Source organism: Trematomus bernacchii, unplaced genomic scaffold, assembly GCF_902827165.1.
Source record: "Trematomus bernacchii unplaced genomic scaffold, fTreBer1.1, whole genome shotgun sequence".
NCBI lineage: Eukaryota > Metazoa > Chordata > Actinopteri > Perciformes > Nototheniidae > Trematomus > Trematomus bernacchii.
In genome coordinates this window covers 7,969,077-7,990,616 of record NW_022987727.1, presented here as the reverse complement: position 1 = coordinate 7,990,616, position 21,540 = coordinate 7,969,077, and the positions used below count along the sequence as shown (strand labels likewise).

The 21,540-nt window shown below is 42.0% G+C and overlaps 1 protein-coding gene across 2 annotated transcripts in view; it reads left to right on the top strand.

Moving 5' to 3' along the window:
* The window catches only part of celsr3 (cadherin, EGF LAG seven-pass G-type receptor 3), a 104,173-nt gene that overhangs the window by 78,850 nt on the left and 3,783 nt on the right, over nucleotides 1-21,540 (top strand). For both annotated transcript variants that reach the window (XM_034145037.1, XM_034145038.1), the window contains exons 22-36: nucleotides 1,816-2,022; nucleotides 2,106-2,292; nucleotides 4,879-5,046; nucleotides 5,721-5,847; nucleotides 6,471-6,677; nucleotides 9,811-9,985; nucleotides 10,943-11,055; nucleotides 11,814-11,893; nucleotides 12,503-12,629; nucleotides 12,877-12,996; nucleotides 16,875-16,972; nucleotides 17,536-17,627; nucleotides 17,848-18,021; nucleotides 18,808-19,002; nucleotides 20,391-21,435. In XM_034145037.1, coding sequence (XP_034000928.1) covers nucleotides 1,816-2,022; nucleotides 2,106-2,292; nucleotides 4,879-5,046; nucleotides 5,721-5,847; nucleotides 6,471-6,677; nucleotides 9,811-9,985; nucleotides 10,943-11,055; nucleotides 11,814-11,893; nucleotides 12,503-12,629; nucleotides 12,877-12,996; nucleotides 16,875-16,972; nucleotides 17,536-17,627; nucleotides 17,848-18,021; nucleotides 18,808-19,002; nucleotides 20,391-21,435 — 3,115 coding nt within the window. The remainder of the gene's footprint in view (nucleotides 1-1,815; nucleotides 2,023-2,105; nucleotides 2,293-4,878; nucleotides 5,047-5,720; nucleotides 5,848-6,470; nucleotides 6,678-9,810; nucleotides 9,986-10,942; nucleotides 11,056-11,813; nucleotides 11,894-12,502; nucleotides 12,630-12,876; nucleotides 12,997-16,874; nucleotides 16,973-17,535; nucleotides 17,628-17,847; nucleotides 18,022-18,807; nucleotides 19,003-20,390; nucleotides 21,436-21,540) is intronic.

The following is a 21,540-nucleotide window of genomic DNA, read 5'->3' as shown; positions in this document are numbered from 1 at the left end:
CACACAAATGTACACAAACACACACACACTATACTCTTATACTGTACTATACATCTGCAGGTTTGGCCATGTGTCCTGTGTTACTTAGTTTCTGTCATCTTTCTTCTCACTCTCGAGATGTGTTGAAATACTGTTTAATAATCCTTGCCATATTCAACAATGTGAGGTGTTGAAAGAGCAACAGCAGCAGCTTTGGCAGGGATGAAGCCAGACAATGAATTTCACGCTACGTTAATGCTCTTGGCTACACACACATTTTGGATCCACGGGAAAAGCCATACAACCAGAACTAATGAAACCTATCAAAGTTACAAACTAGTGAATATTGCTTCATCAGCTTCTTTAAGTGTAGTTTGCTAACACAGTTAATCCCAGACCTGAACAACATATAAAATAGACTTAGTACCTTACCAAAATGAATTGCCTGCTTTTATTTCTGTCCTATGGATTGGATGTTTCTCTCATTTCTCTGTTACTTCACTGTTTCCCTGCCAAACGCTGTCAGATCATCTTAAACTGACAGCCTGATGCTCATCTCCAGACGGAGGGTGCAGAATTAGCAGCAGCATCAGCAGTGAAAGCAGAAGGAATAAGAAATACAGCCCACACTACATTTCACACTCCTACACAAGCACGCTGGCAGTAAATGCTCTCAGCCAAATGCTATATACAAAATAACATCAGAAAAGACATGGATGAAACCGTCACGCACCCATCTGTTAGCTTCCAATAAACAAGTTATTTCTTTGTTTTTTCCAGTAGGTATCAGCCATTAAAATGTGGTATATTCAATTATATTTCACTACAGTAATAAACCATTTGTTTCTCCATCAAAACTGTCATTACAGACTTTTGAAATCAGAAAGAATGACTCTCTCTTAACACAACAACAGGCGCACACACACACACACACACACACACACACACACACACACACAGACACACACACACACACACACACACACACACACACACGTTCAACATGTCTGTTATATTGAGTGATCTCTCTCGGCATTGAGTGCTGCTCCACTTCTGTTGCTTGGTCAAGTGTTTACTCATTATTGAACACTCCAAATTGACTATGCACTTTCTGTTCGCCACCTCATTTCCCATAATACGACAGTTCCTTTGCTCATGTGTGTGTGTTTATGGATTTTGTATTTGCTCTTCAAAGAGTATACATTTGTTTATCGACACATTCAATTTCGGTTTCACCATAAATTGTTTTGTATTGAATAGTACCAGCAATAAATCATAACTACTTTTGTTTGGAGACATTAGTAATACTACCATAAACACAACGTTTCATTACGTTAATCTGTAGTAGCGTCTAGGCAGCAGTGTAGTTTAGTGCGCCATGAGGACAGACAATGGCAACAATTCTGCTCTAAAGTCAGTAGTATACAGCAAAATATGTTTTGTAAGATGCTATTTAGATAGCAAAGATTGTTTTATCTTTGATTTAAAGTGCTCAATTGAACTGTCCTGTACTATAATAGATATTAATGTATCTGATAATATGGCCCAAAAACAAAACCCTTATGAGAAAATATAATGGAATAGAGGTTAGCTTAAAATAGCGGCAAGTCTTTGGCTCTCTATGCCCTCTTTACAACATTGAAGCTAATGCAGCGAAACATACTTCTAATGATAGTCTTCGATATAAACTGCCTGTCATTTCAACTCGTCACACTTCAACTAGTAATTATACCAAGGTCTCATAATGATGGATCAATAACATTATTTCTGTTTATGTATTCTGAACATGACATACTCTACTATTGTGTCTAATCTTGCTGCCTGTTTGTTTGTCAGTCATGAACCTGGACCGCGTGGAAAACCAGACCCATGTGCGCCGGCGTTTCCCACGTTACCACACCACCCTGTTCCGCGGCCAGACCCTGTGGGATCCCAACACGCACGTGATACTGCCCCCTGCTGCCCTGGTGCCACAGCGACAGCAACAACAACACAGCTGGAAGGAGAAGGAGCGCACAGAGAAGGAGCGCGCAGAGAAAGAGCGTAAGAACAGACGCACAAACAGAATGAAAGGTTTGAAAGTGTAAACAGAAACAAAGATACTAACACAGACTTCTCTGTTTTAGCCGCGGGTCCTCAGAACAATGATCCGGCCTCCATCAGTATCTCAGCCAACCAGACAGGAGAATACACGGCAGCCAGACGCACCGTTTCCCTGCCAGAGCCGCCCATCACCATCGTCATCCTGTTGATCTATCGCAGTCTGGGCGGCGCCCTCCCTCCAAAATATCACACAGACAGGCGGGGTGTGAGGTAGGAGTCAATCTCACTCAGAACAATACAAATCTCATTACAGCAGCTGTCTGAATCCTCTTAGGAAGGAAACATGCCGGATTACTCATATGTATTTGTTTTATATTACAGGAGTATCACATTATTAGAAACATATTTTAGACTGAATACCCTTTTCTTTAAATGTAACCATCAACCTGAAAGAATTGTGTAAAAAAATAGTAAGTGGCACCATTTATTTAGTTTATAAAATGTGGTAAAGCAAACAGGGTTAATACCAAATCTCCAAATGGCTCATTCTTTCTGATCACCCCAACAATATATATTCTATATAGGTGGATAAATAATTAAACTGACATAAAGGCAGCTAATCTTTATATTTGAAAATCTCTAATTAAAAAGGTTGAGCATTTTTGCTTGATAAATACCTTAAACGACTGATTGATTGATTATCAAAAGTCAGTTGACTGATAATCGATGATATCTTAACATCTGTACCTTTCTGTCCTTTCGCTCATGGTATCACTTCTCCTCTCACGCCTCTTCTCCCACCACTGTCCCCCTCTTCTCTTTCTCACCTAACCTATGGGCAGTGTTGGGTGTAACGCGTTACAAAAGTAACGGAGTTACAGTAATGTATTACTTTTTGCTGTAACGAAGTAATGTAACGCATTACTAATGCAATTTGGGTAATATACTACCCGTTACAATTCTCAGTAACGCAGTTACAACACATTTTAACCCGAAATTAAATGGTGTTTTGTTTTTTAAGAATTCACTAACATCGCGAGACATTCCGACACCAGAGAAAAATTGTGCGGGTAGATTAGTTATCCTGGTGTTTACGTAATCAGTCAGGCTGATCTTGATGAGCCTGAAGCAGGGCCGGTTTTTGGCATAGGCGACATAGGCGGTCGCCTAGGGCGCCAGGTCTGGGGGGGGGCACTGCGCTGGTGGTTCTGGGAGGGAAAAAAACCTTTTTGACTGTTTGGCTCATCCTAATTTTCAGCCTTGATGTAACAACATTCATAACTAGAGAATGCAATTCCTGAAGAAATTGCTAGTGGGAATGCTTTATGCTGAAAATCTGACGCTAAACTGCTATGCTGAAATGTAATGTGTAAGAAGAAAGTGAAGAATTTAGATTGAAATGATACATGAACACTGGGGGCTTGAATGTGTGATGAGTGAAGAAAAGAAAGTAAAAAGGCTTGGAAAAGCAGCAGAATATTTGAACTGCAAACTTTTTAACTAACTTGATGGTGAATGATCTGTCGCCATGGCAACGGCATTTGATGACACCCCATAATACGCTTAGATGCGTTGATGGCTGTATCGTTACCAAACCTGTGAAGTTTTGGACCGTTTGAAGCATTTTCACGTGTTTCATGGCGTTTTCCATGGAAACGGCATATGGTGAGATTTCAAATTTGGCGTAGAGCTGTTGAGGCATGGACCGGTGATATACAAGTGAAGATTGGGGGGACGATTGGACCGTGTCCATTGGACCTACAGCGACATCGTCTTTCATGGCAAGTGGGCTGTCGCCATGGCAACGGCATTTGATGACACCCCATAATACGCTTAGATGCGTTGATGGCTGCATCGTTAGCAAACCTGTGAAATTTTCACTGAAGTTGAGTATCTGAAGTGTAATTTTTGTGTACTTTCGGGTTAATAATGTGGCCTTTTTGGCAGTTTAACTAAAGGTGTGCGGCTGCTGCTGTGAGGAAATATCAGCCTGAAATCACAATGGGCTTTAATGGAGACATGTTGAACGTTTTTGTCACTTCATGCCCTCAAGAGGCATTTTGTTTAATTATTTTGCTTAATTATTTGTCATTTTTCAAGCTACGAGATGTTTTCCTACGTTTGTCATGAAAAAGTATGTATCAATTATGGCAGTTTTAAAAAAAAATATGAAGGCAAATTTCAAGATTTCCTACCCTCTAGCTGTGACATCACGCACTCTGCCTTAACGAGCTGCGCAATGTTAAAGTTAAAATGTTAAAAATGTGATGAATTATGGGATGTGTCTGTCTTCTTCTGTTCATTTATCTGACGTCCAGCGCTCCGTCTTTTACCCTCTTTTACTTTCTCTTTCTTGATTCTCCTTAGCAACGGAATTGACCAATCAGAATCGAGTATTCAACTAAGCCTTGTAATAAAAGTTAGTAGCATTAAGGGCCTACACAGTTGCTGCACTAAACTACATTTTAGCATTTAAAATACCTAGCCATTATTTTGCGGTTCTTTTGGTGAAAGTAACTCAAAAGTAATATAAAAGTAGTGTAACTCATTACATTTCAGAGACAGTAATATTGTAATGTAACTTATTACTTAAAAAAGACAGTAATAAGTAATATGTACTGTATTACATTTTGGAAGTAACTTGCCCAGCACTGCCTACGGGCTTAATTACAAAGTAACACACTGTCCAGTTTCCAGTAGGTGTCAATAAACTGTCATTTAAGCCCCATTTAGTGTACAAATCCTGCTCCTCTCTGCTCACCTTGTCTTTGCCATTGTTTACTGTCCTAACCAGCACATTAAACTTCTCTTCAGTCTTACGGTACGGTAACTGTGCGATCTCTCTCCCTCCCTCAGGCTTCCCAGACACCCGGTAATGAACTCCCCGGTGGTCAGTGTCTCTGTCTTCAACAACCAGACGTTTGTGGGCGGACACCTGGACCAGCCCATCCTGCTCGAGTTCAAGCTTCTGGAGACGGCCAATCGCAGCAAGCCACTGTGTGTGCAGTGGAACCACAGTAACCAGTGAGTACAGGCTGTATATTGGTATACTTTCAAACAAGATATAGGATGAGACCATACTCTTTGTATCAATAACATTTGACGTTGTGTTGAAAAACCCATTTATTCTATAAAGCTATGCCAGTTTTTGCACCTCTCCTCTGCTCAGTGCCACTCGCTTATTTTGACTGGACCACAGCAAAGCTTTTGCCAGCGCCAACATCACGATAAGGTGTCACTGTGTACAAAAGTTACTGAGTTAAACCACAGCTCTTTCAAAAGTAGAGCATTAGTAATAAAGATGTTATGATTTATGGTCAATATTGTCAAGCATTAACTGGAATTACAACATTTTAAATTGCAATTTATTAGTGTTTTTACTTTTTAGACAGTGCCACATATAAACCGTGACACACATGATAAAACATGATATTTGAAATTCACACACAAGCCGCAACACTTAACCCTTGTTTTGTAATGCTGATGGATTTTAAGATGCTTTCTCATGCTCCTTCTATGGTCCAATTTTGGGTTGGAGAGTCAAACTTTGATGTATTCATGAACCTAATGTGGAAACAACATGGACGCTACAAAGTAGATGTGTTGCACATAAGAAACAGTCAGTCTTTCCATTTCTTTGTTTCAGTCTCTTTTAAAATGAGAACTTTTCATAACTAACCCTCTCTCTGTCTCTGCAGGTATGAGATCGGGGGTTGTTGGACAGTCAGGGACTGCATGGTGGTCTACAGGAACACCTCTCATGTCCGCTGTCAGTGTCAGAGACTGGGCACCTTCGGCGTGCTGATGGACAGCTCACACAGAGAGGTCAGTGGTTTGTGGAGACCTACTTACAGATATGCAGTATGATCCACATATTAACAAACATTTCATTTACTTCATATGCCACTCATCATAATGAGGTCTGTATTGGATTAATTGTACATCTCCTATCCCGATCCCGCTGTTTAGACACACATACCTATTTCTGCAAGTGTGTCAGTTCTTCTTCTTTTTTTAACTTTTAAACATCTAAGCTGAAAATGGCTAGATTTAGTGGATGTAAAGGTTTGAAATCCCACATAATTAATTCGGCCTGACATTCTGAGGGCTAAAGGAAGCTTGTTACAGCTGTAGAAGATTTTCACGGTTTAATACAAACCCCCTGGCCATCGCGGCACAGCATACTAAGTGATGATGGATCAGATGTGGATGTTTGAGGCTAGAAGAGTGAGGAATCAGAAACCTCATGCCTCAAGATGAATTTAAAGTTCTATATTTCTACAAATAAGGTGTAGTTTACATGAATTGAAAAATGTCTTTAAGATGTTTATTCCTCATCATTAGTTCCTATTTTTCTTTTCCTCTTCCATTCCTGTCCATCTTCCATCAAAATAATGATATAAATCCACTGACCCCCTCTCTCCCTCCTCTCCTCTCCCTCTGAGCAGCAGCTGGAGGGGGATCTGGAGACCCTGGCCCTGATCACTTACTCCTGTCTGTGCCTCTCCATGATGGCCCTCCTCTTCACCGTCCTGGTGCTCTCCTGCCTCCGAGGCCTCAAGTCCAACATGAGAAGCATTCATTCAAACACAGCGGCGGCCATGTTTTTGTCGGAGCTGGTGTTTCTGCTCGGGGTCAATCAAACGGAACAACAGGTAAGATTCTGGTGGGGGAAAGTGTGTTTGTTTCTGTAGCCCTGTTTGTTTTCTTGTGGCTTTAACTTCCTGGTCTTACTCATTTGTCTCACTACAGTTCCCAACTTGCAGTGTTGTGAATGAATAAGATGTATTGTTGCGCCTCTAAACTGTACACACCTCCACACTGTAGCTACCAGTTGAAATGACCTTGCCTTACACTGTTTTCCTTCTAATCACCCTCTGTGTCTCTCCGTCCAGGTCATTATCTCTTCATCTGATGTGTGTCTGGTTTTGTAATGCTCCTTATTGTTAAAATACTCTTTCTGATATACTTACTACTTTTTCTTCCTCTGCCTCTTCACTTGGTCTCTTGTTTCCTTCCTCTCTCCTGACATCTTCCATTTTTCAGTTTTGCTGCATCACAGATGTGTGTGTGTGTGTACGTGTTTATTAGACCCTCCAGAAAAACGCGGGCTAAAATCCTTGATTATGCTGGCTAAAATCCTTGATTATGCGATTAAACATGCGGGGTTTTTATGCGAAATATGCGGAGAAGTTGCGAAATATGCGGAAATATGCGAAAAGTTGCGAAATATGCGGGAGGCGGAAAAAAGGTGATTCTTCTCCCACACCCTGTTACTAGGCTACTACTGAATGAAAGGAAGCCCTTTTAAAGAGTTCCTATGATACACACACACACACACACACACACCTCCGCCTCATTCTGTTTTCATTTACCCGTTCGTTATCTGACCAGCTTCAATCTTGTATGTTCCAACACACAGTTGCACGGGGTGCCGAATAGTTTCCCCCCACTTTCGTGCAAGACATCTGCGTACTGCTTTGCCCGGTCTTTAGCAGAAATGTTCGTAGGCAAATGGGATGGATTCTATTTGTTCATCTTGGTCAGAGCCGTATAATAGTATAATTATAATAGTATATAATAATAATAGTATAATAGTAGGCTATATAATAATCTATATGGCGCTGATCTTGTTGCTTTTCTCTCTCGTGTGAGTTCCACACATTCACTCTACGGTGTTGTTTACCTGCGCGAGCTGATGACATCACTACTTCACGTTAACTTTTTTTTTCCTCAATTTTGTGTGGAAAAATGCGGGGATTATGCGACCTTTTAAGAAATATGCGGCCTTTTAAAAATATGCACTATTTTGCTGATTATGCGGTAAATTATGCGATCGCATAATCGCGTTTTTCTGGAGGGTCTAGTTTATGTGTGTTTAAAGAGCAGCGAGTCTTGCTGAGAGGGTACTGCAAATATGTGCTCACTCAGCATGAAATCCAATTAATCAAGCTGTATCCCTCCCACAGCCGACTGTACATCTCTTACAGTGGGACTCCTCACTAGCCGAGCAATATGTTCTGTAATTCATGTGCATCATGCTTCGGAGAGCATGTTAGTGCTCGCAGCAGTCCTGTGTTTGTGTGCACACTTGTTATGACATGCTTGTGCATTTATTAGTCTTTCTTTCTTGTAGTGTGTAACTTGTAGTGTCTTTTAATGTGTGTGTGAGTGTGAAATTCATCACCTGGCTGTATTTCTGCCAAGTTGCTGCTCTTTCTCTCTTGTCTCTGGCGGTAAGGAATTTATACTGAGCTTCTTTTAACCTCAAAATCTTGGATGTCAAATTCTCCTTTCTTTATCTTTAAGATGTAGTGGCTAAGCTGTAGTATTTCTCAAATAAAGTATTTCTCCTTTTTCCAGAGTCCATGAAGGTTGAAAGACAGGAATGTTTATTTTGAAATGTTTGGGTTTTCAGCTGCTCTCCTCCAGAGTTTGACAGAGAGAGAAAGTCAAATTAGATCTGAGTTCAGTTGTCGCACTTTAAGCCAAAACAGGATGGACAGCTTGAGCCTTTTGAGCTGTAATCCTCCTTGTCTGCTGTTTATATTAGTTTAGGACACATGAAGAAATCCCACCAGACTGTTTGTTCTCACTTTATTTTTTTTGTATCAAACCATGGTTCTAAAAGCTTGCCGTCAGTCGCCAGCAGCCATCTTTTTAACTCACGAACCTGTGTGTTATCAAGACTTTTTTTCTTTTATTCTGATAGACGGCACAAAGACAGTGATTTGAACTTCCAGATGTGTCAGTTCTGTAATTCAGAGCCACTTGAGTTTGAATGGCATCTTTCTCCTCTGGTTAAACAAACAAAAGAGACCGAGGGACAGAGTTCAAATAAACCTCTTCAGACACGCTTGAATGCAGCCTCAGGGGTAATTTCCTCAGAAAGCCTAAATGCTAATATACTGCATTATTCATGGGGAAGTTTAGCATTACTTCCAATTCAAACAGCAGGACTTATCTCACAAAAGTGATTTGGAAGAAATGACTGGGATTCCTTCCTGATCAAATGCAAACCCTGGCATTTGATGGAGCTCAGCAATGTATGCTATGGCAGATTACAATTCTCCTAGCACTGATATGACATCCTCTCTGCATTTGTGCTGCATCCCATCTAAAGCAATAAATACAATTTCTTCATGTCCTTCAATACTAATTGATTTAAAAAAAGATTAAAGTAAATATATCACCTGTGTCATTTCCATAAAAGCTGATTAAAGATTTAAATATATGATTTTAAATTAGTGATTTAAGCAATGGAATTAATTATGGGCTGATAATCCCCTTAAAACCAGGAAATACAATATCGCCATAACGATCACATTACCTGCGTTCTTTGCTGTTTTCTTTCCTCTACCAACGGTGCTCACTGTCATTCCCATAATGGACGTTAACAACGCACTCTTGGGGGTTATTACTTTAATTCAGCACATTAACGACATCAATTTATATTCATATCAGTTATTTTGTACATTTCCTGCAGACATACTCTAACATGCTGCCTTAAACGCTGTTCATTAGTCGCTTTAGTAATGAAATTATGAATGCCTGCTTCATTGCTGACACCTGCTGCGTTGTAATAAAGACTTGTTGGTGGCTTGCCAAGACGTCTGCATCTGTCACAAGATCAATACAGAACATATTTCATTTCCCTTCCTTTTTTTTTTTTGCCTCTTCTCCTGTTTCATCTCTATTTCTCCTCTCTCTGTCTTTTCTTCTCCTTCTGCTATCTTCCCCGTGGTTTTTTCTCCTTCCTTTAATTGTTATCTTTCTCTCCCCCTCCAGTTCCTGTGTACAGTCGTCGCCATCCTCCTGCATTACTTCTTCATGTCCACGTTTGCCTGGATGTTCGTCGAGGGGCTTCATATCTACCGGATGCAGACGGAGCAGCGCAACATTAACTACGGCGCCATGAGGTTCTACTACGCCATCGGCTGGGGCGTGCCCGCCATCATCACAGGTAAAAAACACACGTACAGATGCAGACATGTGAGATCTTTGAGATATTTGTCCGAAGCATGTCTATGCATCCATGTCCCTGTCACATTTATACATTTATGAAAACACACTGTCATATACGTGCACCGACACACACATCACAAAGTCACAATGAGTCTGGCTGTGTAGATAAGGTGTCCTTTTGACACTTGTATTAAATAGGTTTCTGTGACATTTTAATATAGAGATAGGAAAGTGCACACACACACACACACACACACACAGACGCAGGCCATTTCTCCCTTGACACATATGGTAAGAAAGTAATATCTGTCTTTCTTCTTCTTTTACACACACACAAACATTTCTCTGTCAACACCCATCTCTGTGGCTTTAAGTGTCACAGTCTCACACACACACACACACACACACACACCGACCGCTGTCTCACCTTTCCTCAAGAATTGATTTCACTTTCACACACACACACACACACACACACACACACACACACACACACACCATTCCTCTTTCCTCCGGCTCAGAGATGTGTTTAATCTGTCTGTCCGACTTGTTTAGGCGCTTCCTGTCTGCCTTACTTTTGCAATTCAATTTGCAAACCCTCAACTGACAGGACCTTGACAGTTGTCCTGACAAGGACACCAAGGAGTCTTCACAGTTCACATCAAGTGTCCCAGTTCTAACCAGAACTGTGAATCAAGAAACATACTTATACTCACATCTCTGAAGACTGTCATTATGCATATACAGCCCAGTTGCCAATGACCTGATCACCTTTAACATGAGGATTTGTCCACTGAAATTATTACGAAGATAACTAATAACTAAAAAGCTTAATACCTAACATGAATTGGGATATGTTCTGTTACGTCTCTGAGCTGTCCTGCTACTATCACTCTGATGATTACATGCTGTCACTTCCTGTTGTGTCTGATCTGACTGTGTGTGTCTCCTGCAGGGCTGGCTGTGGGCTTGGACCCAGAGGGATACGGGAACCCAGACTTCTGTTGGATCTCCATCTATGACAAACTCATCTGGAGCTTTGCTGGTCCGATAGCCATCGTCATACTGGTAACTGGTTTCATTTCTTATATTCTCAATACCAATGTATGCAAACAAACTTATAGTGTAAACATTCATATGATAGACTTTTACTTAAGGGTTTACTGTTGATAAGCGTAAACAACCATTTGAGTTTTTCAGATATTAAAATCTGCTTAGAGTACCAGGCTTGAACACTTCTTCAGATAAAATGTGTAAACTTCATTATGAATTTATCCTTAGCCAAGTGCTAATTGGCTGTACTCCAAATTCATTTAAGAAAGTCAACACACTTGAATTTTGCTAGTCCATAGTTTTAATAACTTCCCACATGAAGCTATAACCTTTTGCTCTACAACTTGACTGCACTTACATCTTAGACATGCAACTGTGCCAGGCTTTTTTTTAAATGAATGAATAATTACAGTGCATTCTGGTCTGTTATCAGTGTTACTCTTTCATGCGCCTTTTTTTTAACCTTTATTAGATGTGGGTTTTTTATCAGTCATTTGTTCAACATGTCTTTTTTGTATTCACTAATTTGTCTTTTTTAACTGTTTGAGCAAAGGAACCAAAACTAAATTAAAGAGCAATTCATTTGTCATGTATTAGTCTGTCTTTATCTTGAATTTATTAAACCTTTTTCCCTCTAAGATGACTATTTGATCCACATTGATTTAGTTTCATGTATTTATCCTGACCCCTAATGCTGCTCACGGCAGTATTGGATTAGCTGAAATGCATTAAAAATGTTGCCTTATCATTTGTATTGATTTCTTTCTATCTAGATGAACGGAGGGATTTTCATGATTGTTGCCAAGATGTCTTGCAATCCCTCTCAGAAGGAGACCAAGAAGCTCCCTGTCATGTAAGTACTGGGCCACCATGGTAAAAAAAAAACGTGTTTATCCTAAGTAAAGATCTTCGAAAGATCAAACTATATTAAAATGGTCTAATCCAACTTCTAACAACCTTTACATAGCTTTAAAACTACAAACTAAATATAAAACTCCTACATTGTTTTCGCTGTCATACGAGCATTAAACAACAGTGGGGGGTGAAGTGTTGAAAACTGATCTGGGTTTGAATAACTAACAGAGAATATATTTGTATTTCTATCTGTCTCATTCAGTCAATGTTGATTTGATAGACAACAATCATACGAGGCCTTTATTGATCAAACTATAACGACTCAAAGAAATCCCTTGAGCTCTGTGGTGCCTCTCTTTGCTTCGCTCCAACAACTCTGTCTGTTTTTTATATAAGTGATCTTATACATAAAACATGTAACCTATTAACATGTGCATGTCCCTGTATAAGTCATAAACTTGCACATCCAAGTAGGGATGCAACATGTTGATGTTGTCTGTCTAAAAAACTGCAAACTTATGCAGATGTTATTAGTCATTATGATATGTAAATGTCAGCCTTTTATGACCGATTTCTCCCCCATTGACCTCCATGTTTCTCTCTCTAGAGCTACTATTCGCAATGCCTTCCTGCTGTTGCTGGTCGCCACCTCCACCTGGCTGTGTGGTCTGATGGCTGTGAACAACAGCATCCTGGCTTTCTATTACATATTCGATGTCCTCTGCCTATTCCAGGTAGGAACACAGTGCATCTTAATACATTTCTGCTTTACTCTAACACTGATTCAATTTCCATCCGGATAATAACAGCTATCGCATTTGTATAGACAGAAGATAAATACATATTTACTGCCCAAATAGTAGTTACTTTTTTAATTGCTCAAATAAAAAGAGGAACAAACTTTGCTTATATAAAGGAAAAGACGTCATATATCCACTTATCCAAACTTAAACTGTGTCTTTCTACTGCTCTCTATCCCAGGGTCTGTCGGTGATGCTGGTCTTCACTTTGTTCAACTCAGAGGTCAAAGAGGCCTGGAGCGTAGCCTGTTTGGGAAAGAAGAGTCCCGGAGAGGACCCACCAAGACCATCGCAGAACACTGTAAGTTACACACACACACACACACTCTCACACACACACACACACACACCAGGGTGTCCGCGGCGTCTTAAAAAGTATTAAAAGTTGATAAATCAATTTAGCGAAAATTAAGGCTATTAAAAAGTATTAAAAAGTATTAAACGCCATAACCCTAACCCAAGGTATTAAATGTTGTAGCTTGTTTTCAATAAGTATATAAATTGTCCAAAGAGGTTGTATTCTAAAGTGTGCCTGAATGTAATCATTGCGTAGGTGTGGAGTGTGATTCTGTGTAGTTATTTATGGCATCCCGTTGGGTTTGACGTCATCTGAACAGGACATCGCACGCTCACTGCTTGATAGCGCGCGAAGGTCTGTTTACGCCGGTTGTTAAACAACATCGTTATGGGGAAATGCAAGTTTGCGTCCAAATGGTTGGAAGATAAGGAGGAAGGACCAATCAAGGATCAATACTGTAGTAAATGTGAGGTAAAGTGTGTCGCCAATGTAACCGGTTAAAACTCGAAGTGGCGATGAGGTCTTAAAATGTATGGAAAGGGTCTTAAAAAAGGTCTTAAAAGGTATTAAATTTGACTTCAGGATTCCTGCATATACCCTGACACACACACACACACACACACACACGGAAACAGCCTCCGTACTACAGCCTCCGTACTGCTGCAGCTTGTCTCTGCTGACCCTTAAGAATATAGGTTGTCTGGTATCTTGGTCTGGATAGACGTATTATGTTATCACAGCATATTTTGTAAATAAAGATTTTAAAAAGATTATTATAACATTATAATGGGGTGTTCATCAGCTGTAGGACGCTTGCATCATGATCACAAAGTCATTGACTATGTTTTAGTCTTTTCTACAGTATTCCCCTTTCTAGCTGCTCATTCACACTGTGGCCATTACTAAAGAAGCACAAAGACCCTCCTGCCCTCCATTCCTCCTTCCCTCTATCCATCCATCCATCTCTCCTGTCCTTCTGCCTTCAGGGTTTGTGACTGACCTAGATCAAACTTTATACGGACCAGTGAAACCCTGCCTGCTCTTAAGCCCATTTTTTAAAAGCCCTGTGTGTGTGTGTGTGTCCACTATCCACTTATATCTTGTATGTGTGTTTTTACTTTTTAGTTCATAGCTCACTGCACTCTGTTTTCTTTAGCTGCTCTTATTATGTCTCCTCTGTGCTTTCGCCAGTGTGTATTTTTCTGTGCGTGTTTTTGAAGTTGTGTATGCATTTCCACAGTGTAGAGTAGAAATCTAAAAAAAAACTAAGAAAATAGTTCCCCAAGAAAAGAGTTCCAAAAACCAAGGGTTACGGAACAGAAGGTTCCAGAATTTCCAAGACAAGGAGTCGGAATCCTCCTTCCTTCCAGCCACATTCAGCCACCTGAACACACACTGTTCACTTCTGTCTGTGCGATCAACTGATCAACTGTGCTTGACTACTCTCTAGTCTCTCGTTGGAAAATTGTAATTGTGTTTTTAAGTCTGTTCTGTACTCTGATATACAGCAACAGCATATCAATGGAGTCCATTGAAGAAAGCAGAGGCAACTCTCCTATGGCTCTAACTACTCCACGCTCTGTTACCCCTGCTTCCATTCAGGATGGTTCAACAGTCAGCGAGAGTATTCAGAAATCCAGCGACAACATGTCCATGGATTTCCTTGAAGGAAGCACAGGCATCTACAGACCCATCAGGGTGTTGTTCGACACCCCCATATATGAGCGGGCTCTGCAGATCTGCTGGCATATCAGCTCTTACAAGACCAAGATCGCACTGGTGATAGAACTTTTGCGGCTTCAGCAGAAAGACATGATCCCATCTGAGGTGACTGTCGATGACATGACAGACCTGCTGCGAGAAGAAAGCAAAAGCTCACTGAGAGTGCAGCTCTGGGACTTTGAACTAGAGGACCGTGATGAAGACGTTGCAAAGCCTCTTCTCAATCTGTTGTGGGAGGTGATCAACAGCATGAAAATGCGAGACATCGTGTTTGAAGCCAGAAGGCTGCTCATGTCCCCAGGTGACATCCCTGCTGGTTTTCGTCACCCAAAGCTGATGAACTTGGCTCAGGAGTACGGCAGGAGACTGACAGAGCGACTGCAGTCTGCCCCCAGCTCCAAACTGCTCGGCCCACGAGATGTGGTGTTGCAGGTGGTACCAAAAGTCCTACAAGGCTTCTGGTCACCTCCTCGAAGCACCTTTCTCAACATGCCCTCGCAGAAGCTCAATCAAATGGCTGTTGGGGTTACTAAGTGTGTTTTGGACAAACTCTCCACTGCTTTGTCCAATGTGCACCATCAGGTCACCTTCTCTTGCTCCATCAGAGATGCCATGGTCCTGTCTATCCAGGAAAAGGTTAGACAGATGTACCCGGCTCAAGACATCCGGAGGAGGGAGCTTAACTCATTTGCAGCACAAATACTGAACACCATTGCAGATGCTGCAGTGAGTGAGATGTGTGCGCTGTTTGAGCCTCAGAGCAACACACATGTGGTTGAAAATTCAAGCAACAAAAGAAACTGCACCCATCTAGCAGATGTAGTGGATGGTGCACAGACCATTCACACCCTGGCTGAAGATCTGAATGAGGAGCTTGGTCTGGAGGAAGACAGAGAACCAATTCAGGAACCTGTCTCTTCTCCTTCACCTACTCCTCTGACACCAAGTGCTGGACCTTCTGCCAAAGTCAGCTTGGAGGAAGAACCATTTGCCTCTGCGTCAAACCTTGAATACAACTCTGCTGTGGTTCCAGCTCTGCTCTCTTCTGTGACCACTGCTGATGAGCCTCCTGCCATCACTGTCACCCAGGATGGTTTGACGACCAGCCAGATTGATCCAGTGGAGCTGTGTACACCAGAGACAGACTGTGAGGATGTGGAGCTCAGCGGAGAACAAGGCCCTGCTGTGACTCTGGCTCTTCCAACACGCCATGATGGACCTGTTGTCATGACTGCAGCGCAGGATGAACGGACAATCAGGAAGCGTGAGGTCAAAAGGAAGAGACGAGTCCAGCCCTTCTTGGTTCAGAAACAGTCTGATGCTGCTGCCTGCCTGAAGACGCAGACTGAGAATGTTCCTCAGTTTTCTTTTCCTGTTTTTCCATTTCATTTCTATTACTGTTGAACAAATAAATTCATTGTTGCATTTTAGTCCTTCTGCATCACGGTTTCATTTTTAATGATTTTGAATTCATGACCTACTGTAACAGTTACTGAAGTTACATTTGTTGCATTTACACAACGGTTTGAGGGCTTTAAAGGTTGAATGTGTCTTATCACAGTTTCAAAGAGGTATACAAAATGCATACAAAACATCTATAAATAGCCACTGAGAGGAACACATTCCTTGATACATCTACAGAGATAAACACATTAACATACCAGAACAAGCACAGTATATACATTAGTACAAAAAACAAAACGATGAAACTTTCTAAAAATGTCTTGTAATTACTGAGGATACAGTTCCTCAGGTACCTTTGTACGGGGGCCACTGGCCTAATTCAATTGTTCTTGAATTCAAAGAAGGATAATACTATTTAAAACAAGATTAGACATGTAAGTAACGTTTTGAATAAAAACAAAAAAGATCTCTTGAAAAAGATCTTTACTTTCATGTAACCACACGGTATAGTATTTATCATTGATTATCTTATGATAGAAACATATTGAAAAAAGCCCTTTATGCAAATATGAATGATGGAATAGAGGCTAGAGGAGTACTCTTGATACAGTATGTACATCCGATACATTGCAGTTTTTCCCATGTTCAAAAGCATTATAAAGGAGGACATTTGTTTTATATTTCAGTTAACACTAAGTTCTGTTTGGTCAATGGTTGATGTAAAACTCTGGCCCTTCTTGTGTGTGTGTGTTTAGGCTCAGAATCCCTATCACAACGCCTCTCTGTTGGAGCAGAGCGGGCTGCACCGCATCACCCTAGGAACCTCCACAATCTCCTCCGTGAGCTCCGCCAGGTAAATGAATACACACACACAAACACACATCCAAACTCCCACCAAATAACTATAAATGTATTGAAGAGAAAGACTTCCACACCATGGCTGGTTGAACAGGTTAAGACCGATAGCAGAATTCCTCCTGTAGTTCAAAAGCACATTTGAAAGTAACAATATACCAGTGATAAATTATCATTTGAATTGAAGTTTGTCAGGTTTGATTAATGTCTGTGACTCTGATTTGGGAGACAGTTGCCTCAGGGAGGAAATTCCCTAGCTAACAAAAACCCTGTTGTGCATTTGTGGGTCAGTGGGGTAAATATGAAGAAGATTGGATGGAACAATGTACTGTAGTGTATGTAGAGCAACACTAATGTACTCTGAGAGGGGCTGTTGGTGTCTTAATGGCCCAGTGATTGTCTGACCTGTCTGTATTTATATGGGCGTGTGTGTGTGTGTGTGTGTGTGTGTGTGTGCAGTACAGTACATATTACATGGATGTCTGGCCTGTGTGGCTGCATGTACAGTATAGTGTATGTGTGCGTGTCTGTGTCCTCATTTCTCTCCTCTTTCCCTGTTAGAGAAAATCTTTTGGCCCGTCAGACTCTGGAACAGAATATTGTACAAACCGGAGCGACAGACCTGGATGTAGCCATGTTCCACAGAGACGGAGGTGAACACACACACTTTCAGAAAGCAGTAGTCACACATTTTCCATTTCTTCTCATACTCTCTGTTTCTGCTGCATATACATTTCGATGAAGCTCACCTCACAATGGAGAATAACCTGTCAACACAATCTTTCCTTACGCTTTATATTCTTCTCTTTTCCTCCTCTTGTTTCCTCCCCGCCTCCATTTTCTATCTTCCCCTCCCTTTCCTGCCTCCACCAGGTGAAGATTCAGACACAGACTCAGATCTCTCCATGGACGAGGAGCGCAGTCTCTCCATCCCTTCCTCTGAGAGCGAGGACAACGTCCGACTCCGTGGACGCATTCAGCGGCGATTCAAACGCTCCAATCACAGCGAGCGTCTGCTCACAGAGCCCGCCCACAACGGCACCAAAGGTACTTTAATGATTTTCAAATGGTTTATTGACTTGTTTTGGTTTTAAAGGCAGTTCTCATATCTAAACATTCAGTGATGTTAAAGAGTCCTGCTCAAGGACTATTGATTTGTGTATTGAGATTTTCTTTTTAAACTGATGATTCTTGCAATATAGGTTTTCGGTGGAGTATTAAAAGTATAAATGAACCTTTTGATGTTGCATTATTTCATAATATGTTACAGAAAACCAAAAGGCTTACTGAACTCTACCCATTAGAACAATATGCGGTTGTCAAAGCATGTGCTTAACATCAATGGTGAAATGACTTGTAACTGGAATAAATAAAGGTTAATTATTTGATAGACAGCTATAGTTCTTCAATCATTTTGAAAACGTATTAATCAAAAGTGGTGTCTACACAGAACTATCTAACATGTTGAATGGCTGCAAACATGAATTGTGTGTGTTCATAGGACATTTGCAATAGTCTGATATATTCTCCACCAGTATGTCACTCTAAATTAGCCCCGACTGTTGTTTTTAATGAACATGTGCTATTCATCTGTGGACACCTGTTACTTGATACATACATCTGTTTTGTATCTATAGGATGCAAGCACTGCAACATAATGAAGCAAAATACTTGATATTAAAAGATGAGGCATGAGAATATTTTGGCAGCTTTATGTAACTGGTGTTTGGTCGAAAGTCATTGCTTAATAAAGTTGTGGCTGAGAACATGTTTGTGTGAAGGGTGTCAGCTATTGAGTAACCAGGAAGTGATTGATGTTTTTGTGTGTTACAGATTTGGATGGCAATGACCTTCTGTCCTACTGGCCCGCTCTGGAGGAGTGTGAGACACACAGCCTTCAGAAGTGGGGCTCAGAGCGCCCCCTTGGGTCCGATTACAGCAAGGACGCCGCCAACAACAACCAGACTGACGCGGCGCTGACCAGCGGGGACGAGAACGGCCTCACCCAGCCCAACAGGCACCGCAAGGGTGAGAGGCACACAAATGAAAAAATCTAAGGGCACATTGATATTTTGGGTTGGTTTTAATATAGTAATCTTTAGTTTGTGTATTATGCAAAAAAATGTTAGTTAGTAAAATGGCACATGGATGCTGAATAAGACACATCACTTCAAACATTTGAAAATAAACATATGCATACACATTCTGAAACAATGCATTTAAGACCTATGGGAAATAGATTCTTGTTTGTCTCTTTTACTTCTCATCTCTATAAACATCTACTTGTCTACTTGATAGCCCCTGGCCTGTATTCTATAATATCGGCTTTGTCCATGAATAAAAAACCTCTTGACCTCCTGTCTGACTGATGCAGCCTCTTCATCAGGATGTAAATGGGGCATTTTGCCAAGAGGAAGACGGAGACGTTTTCAGTGTCAGCAAAGCTTCATTTAAAACACAGCTCAATAACGTTGACCTTATCTTCTGTATTTGAAGTTTGTCTGTTATACATTTAAATGTATTTAAGTCGAACCGACATGTGACCCAGCAGTGCTACATTACATGATGATGGAAATTCACAAATATATCCTTTAAATCTGATTTGGTTTGTTTACTAGATTTCTTGTTGGTTTTATATCAGACTTTTAGTGTTGTTGGGACGTTCAAAGAGGATAATTATTTTAAGTCAAGTTTTGTAAAGATTATAATGGTCAACATACAATGATTTTCACTTTGACCAACTCATGTGCACATAATGCGCAAGTCTTTCACCCACTTAACGCAATACAGGACTGCAATCAGATGACCTGACCCTGATGCATAAAGGATGACTTAAATAACCCTCTAGGCTATGTTAGGTTTAAATCTGGCCCTGAAAGCATGGCTGACACTTTTATGTGTACAGGACAGTTTTTATACATACATATAAAATGGGAACATGCAATGACACACTGAGAGTGAGAGAGAGAGAAAGATGGCAGTCATGAATGCTGCCTGGGAGCATGGGTGCTATTTTAGTAAACCTATTTCAAGCCTGATGCACACAAACACACGCTTTCCTCCTGTGACTTACGTTTTAAAACTTTAGTTTTTAAGGTTAGGAATGTGCTTGATTACGAAATGTAAATCTCAGTATATATGAACAACAAAGTGACAATATAGATTTCTTGTTGTGGGTATAAAGGACTTTTGTAACTCTATTTTTTAATTGCATTCAAAATAACAATTTCGATATTATAAGGTTTAAGAACCTAAAAGTGAATTTAACTTTAAAAAACCTGACCAAACACTGACTCCTTCTTCCTCCTTCTTTTGTGCTCTTTTTCGATTCATCTTTCTGTACGCCTCGACACATTTGACTCTCTTTACTCTGTGTCCCCGTCTAATGTTCTCACGTTCCTATTTTCTTGTCTCAGGTATCCTGAAGAATCGTATCGGCTGTCCCCCGGCACTCCAGGGTCTCTCCTCAATAGGCCGGGCCCCCAGTGATCTGAACTGGTACCGGACCTCCACTCTGGGCCACCGGGGGGTCCCTGCAGCCTCGTACGGTCGCATGTACTCTGCCACCAGTGCAGGTGGAGGTTCAGGTTCTCTCTCTCAACCGGGCTCCCGCTACTCCTCCAGGGAACAGCTGGACTCGCTGTCCCGGAGGCAGCTGTCTAGGGACACCCTGGGGAGGCAGGCGGTGGGCGGGTCCAGAGACCGACTGGACTCCCGGGGTTCCAGGGACAACCTGGACCTCCTACCCCGGAGGAGAGAGCTGGGGCTGGGGCAGGGAGCAGGGCTGGGGGGCCTGGGGCTGGAGCATCAGCGGGTCTCCTCATCCAGGGAGAACCTGTCGGGGTCCAGGGACAGACTGGACCTCCAGCACACAGGCAGCGTGCACGCCTCCAGGGAGGACTTGAGTGGGAACGGGGGAGCGGGGGGGATGGAGGGATTCCTCAGCGGGTCGAGGTCCCATCTGAACTCGCTGACTCGGCGGCAGGCCTCGTCCCGGGAGCACCTCGAGGGGGCGCTGATGAGCAGCAGGTCGAGGGAGCAGCTGGAGCCCAACGGGGGCGGGGCCCAGCCGTGTCGGGAGTGGCTGCGCACTCTGCCCCCCCGCCAGCCTGCGCACCCCGACCAGCCTCCCTCGTCCTCCCCTCCTCCCCCCATCTCTGAGGAGCCCCTGCAGGAGCAGCTCCCGCCTCACGTCAGAGGACGGCTGGACTCCGCCCCCCCATGTAGGTACACCGGTCAGACTGTCCCGCAGGGCGCAGGTTCAAATCCCAACGCTCTGGGGCGACAACCGTCCTGCGAACACCTGGACATCCTGTCCTCTATCCTGGCCTCCTTCAGCTCCACCGTCCTCACTCCTCCCCCCTCTAACCCTGGGCCTAATGGCTCTGCCCATGGACCCTCCCCCTCCCCGCCCCAGTCAGCAACCTCCCACAGCATATCTGAAGTCTCCCCCGACTCAGAGTAAGTCCTCCTGTGTTAATGAATCCCCCCCTCTCCCCTGATCCTCTGTAAACATCATATTTGGCTATTCTTTCCTGCACCCTTCCATTCTACTTGTTCTGTCTC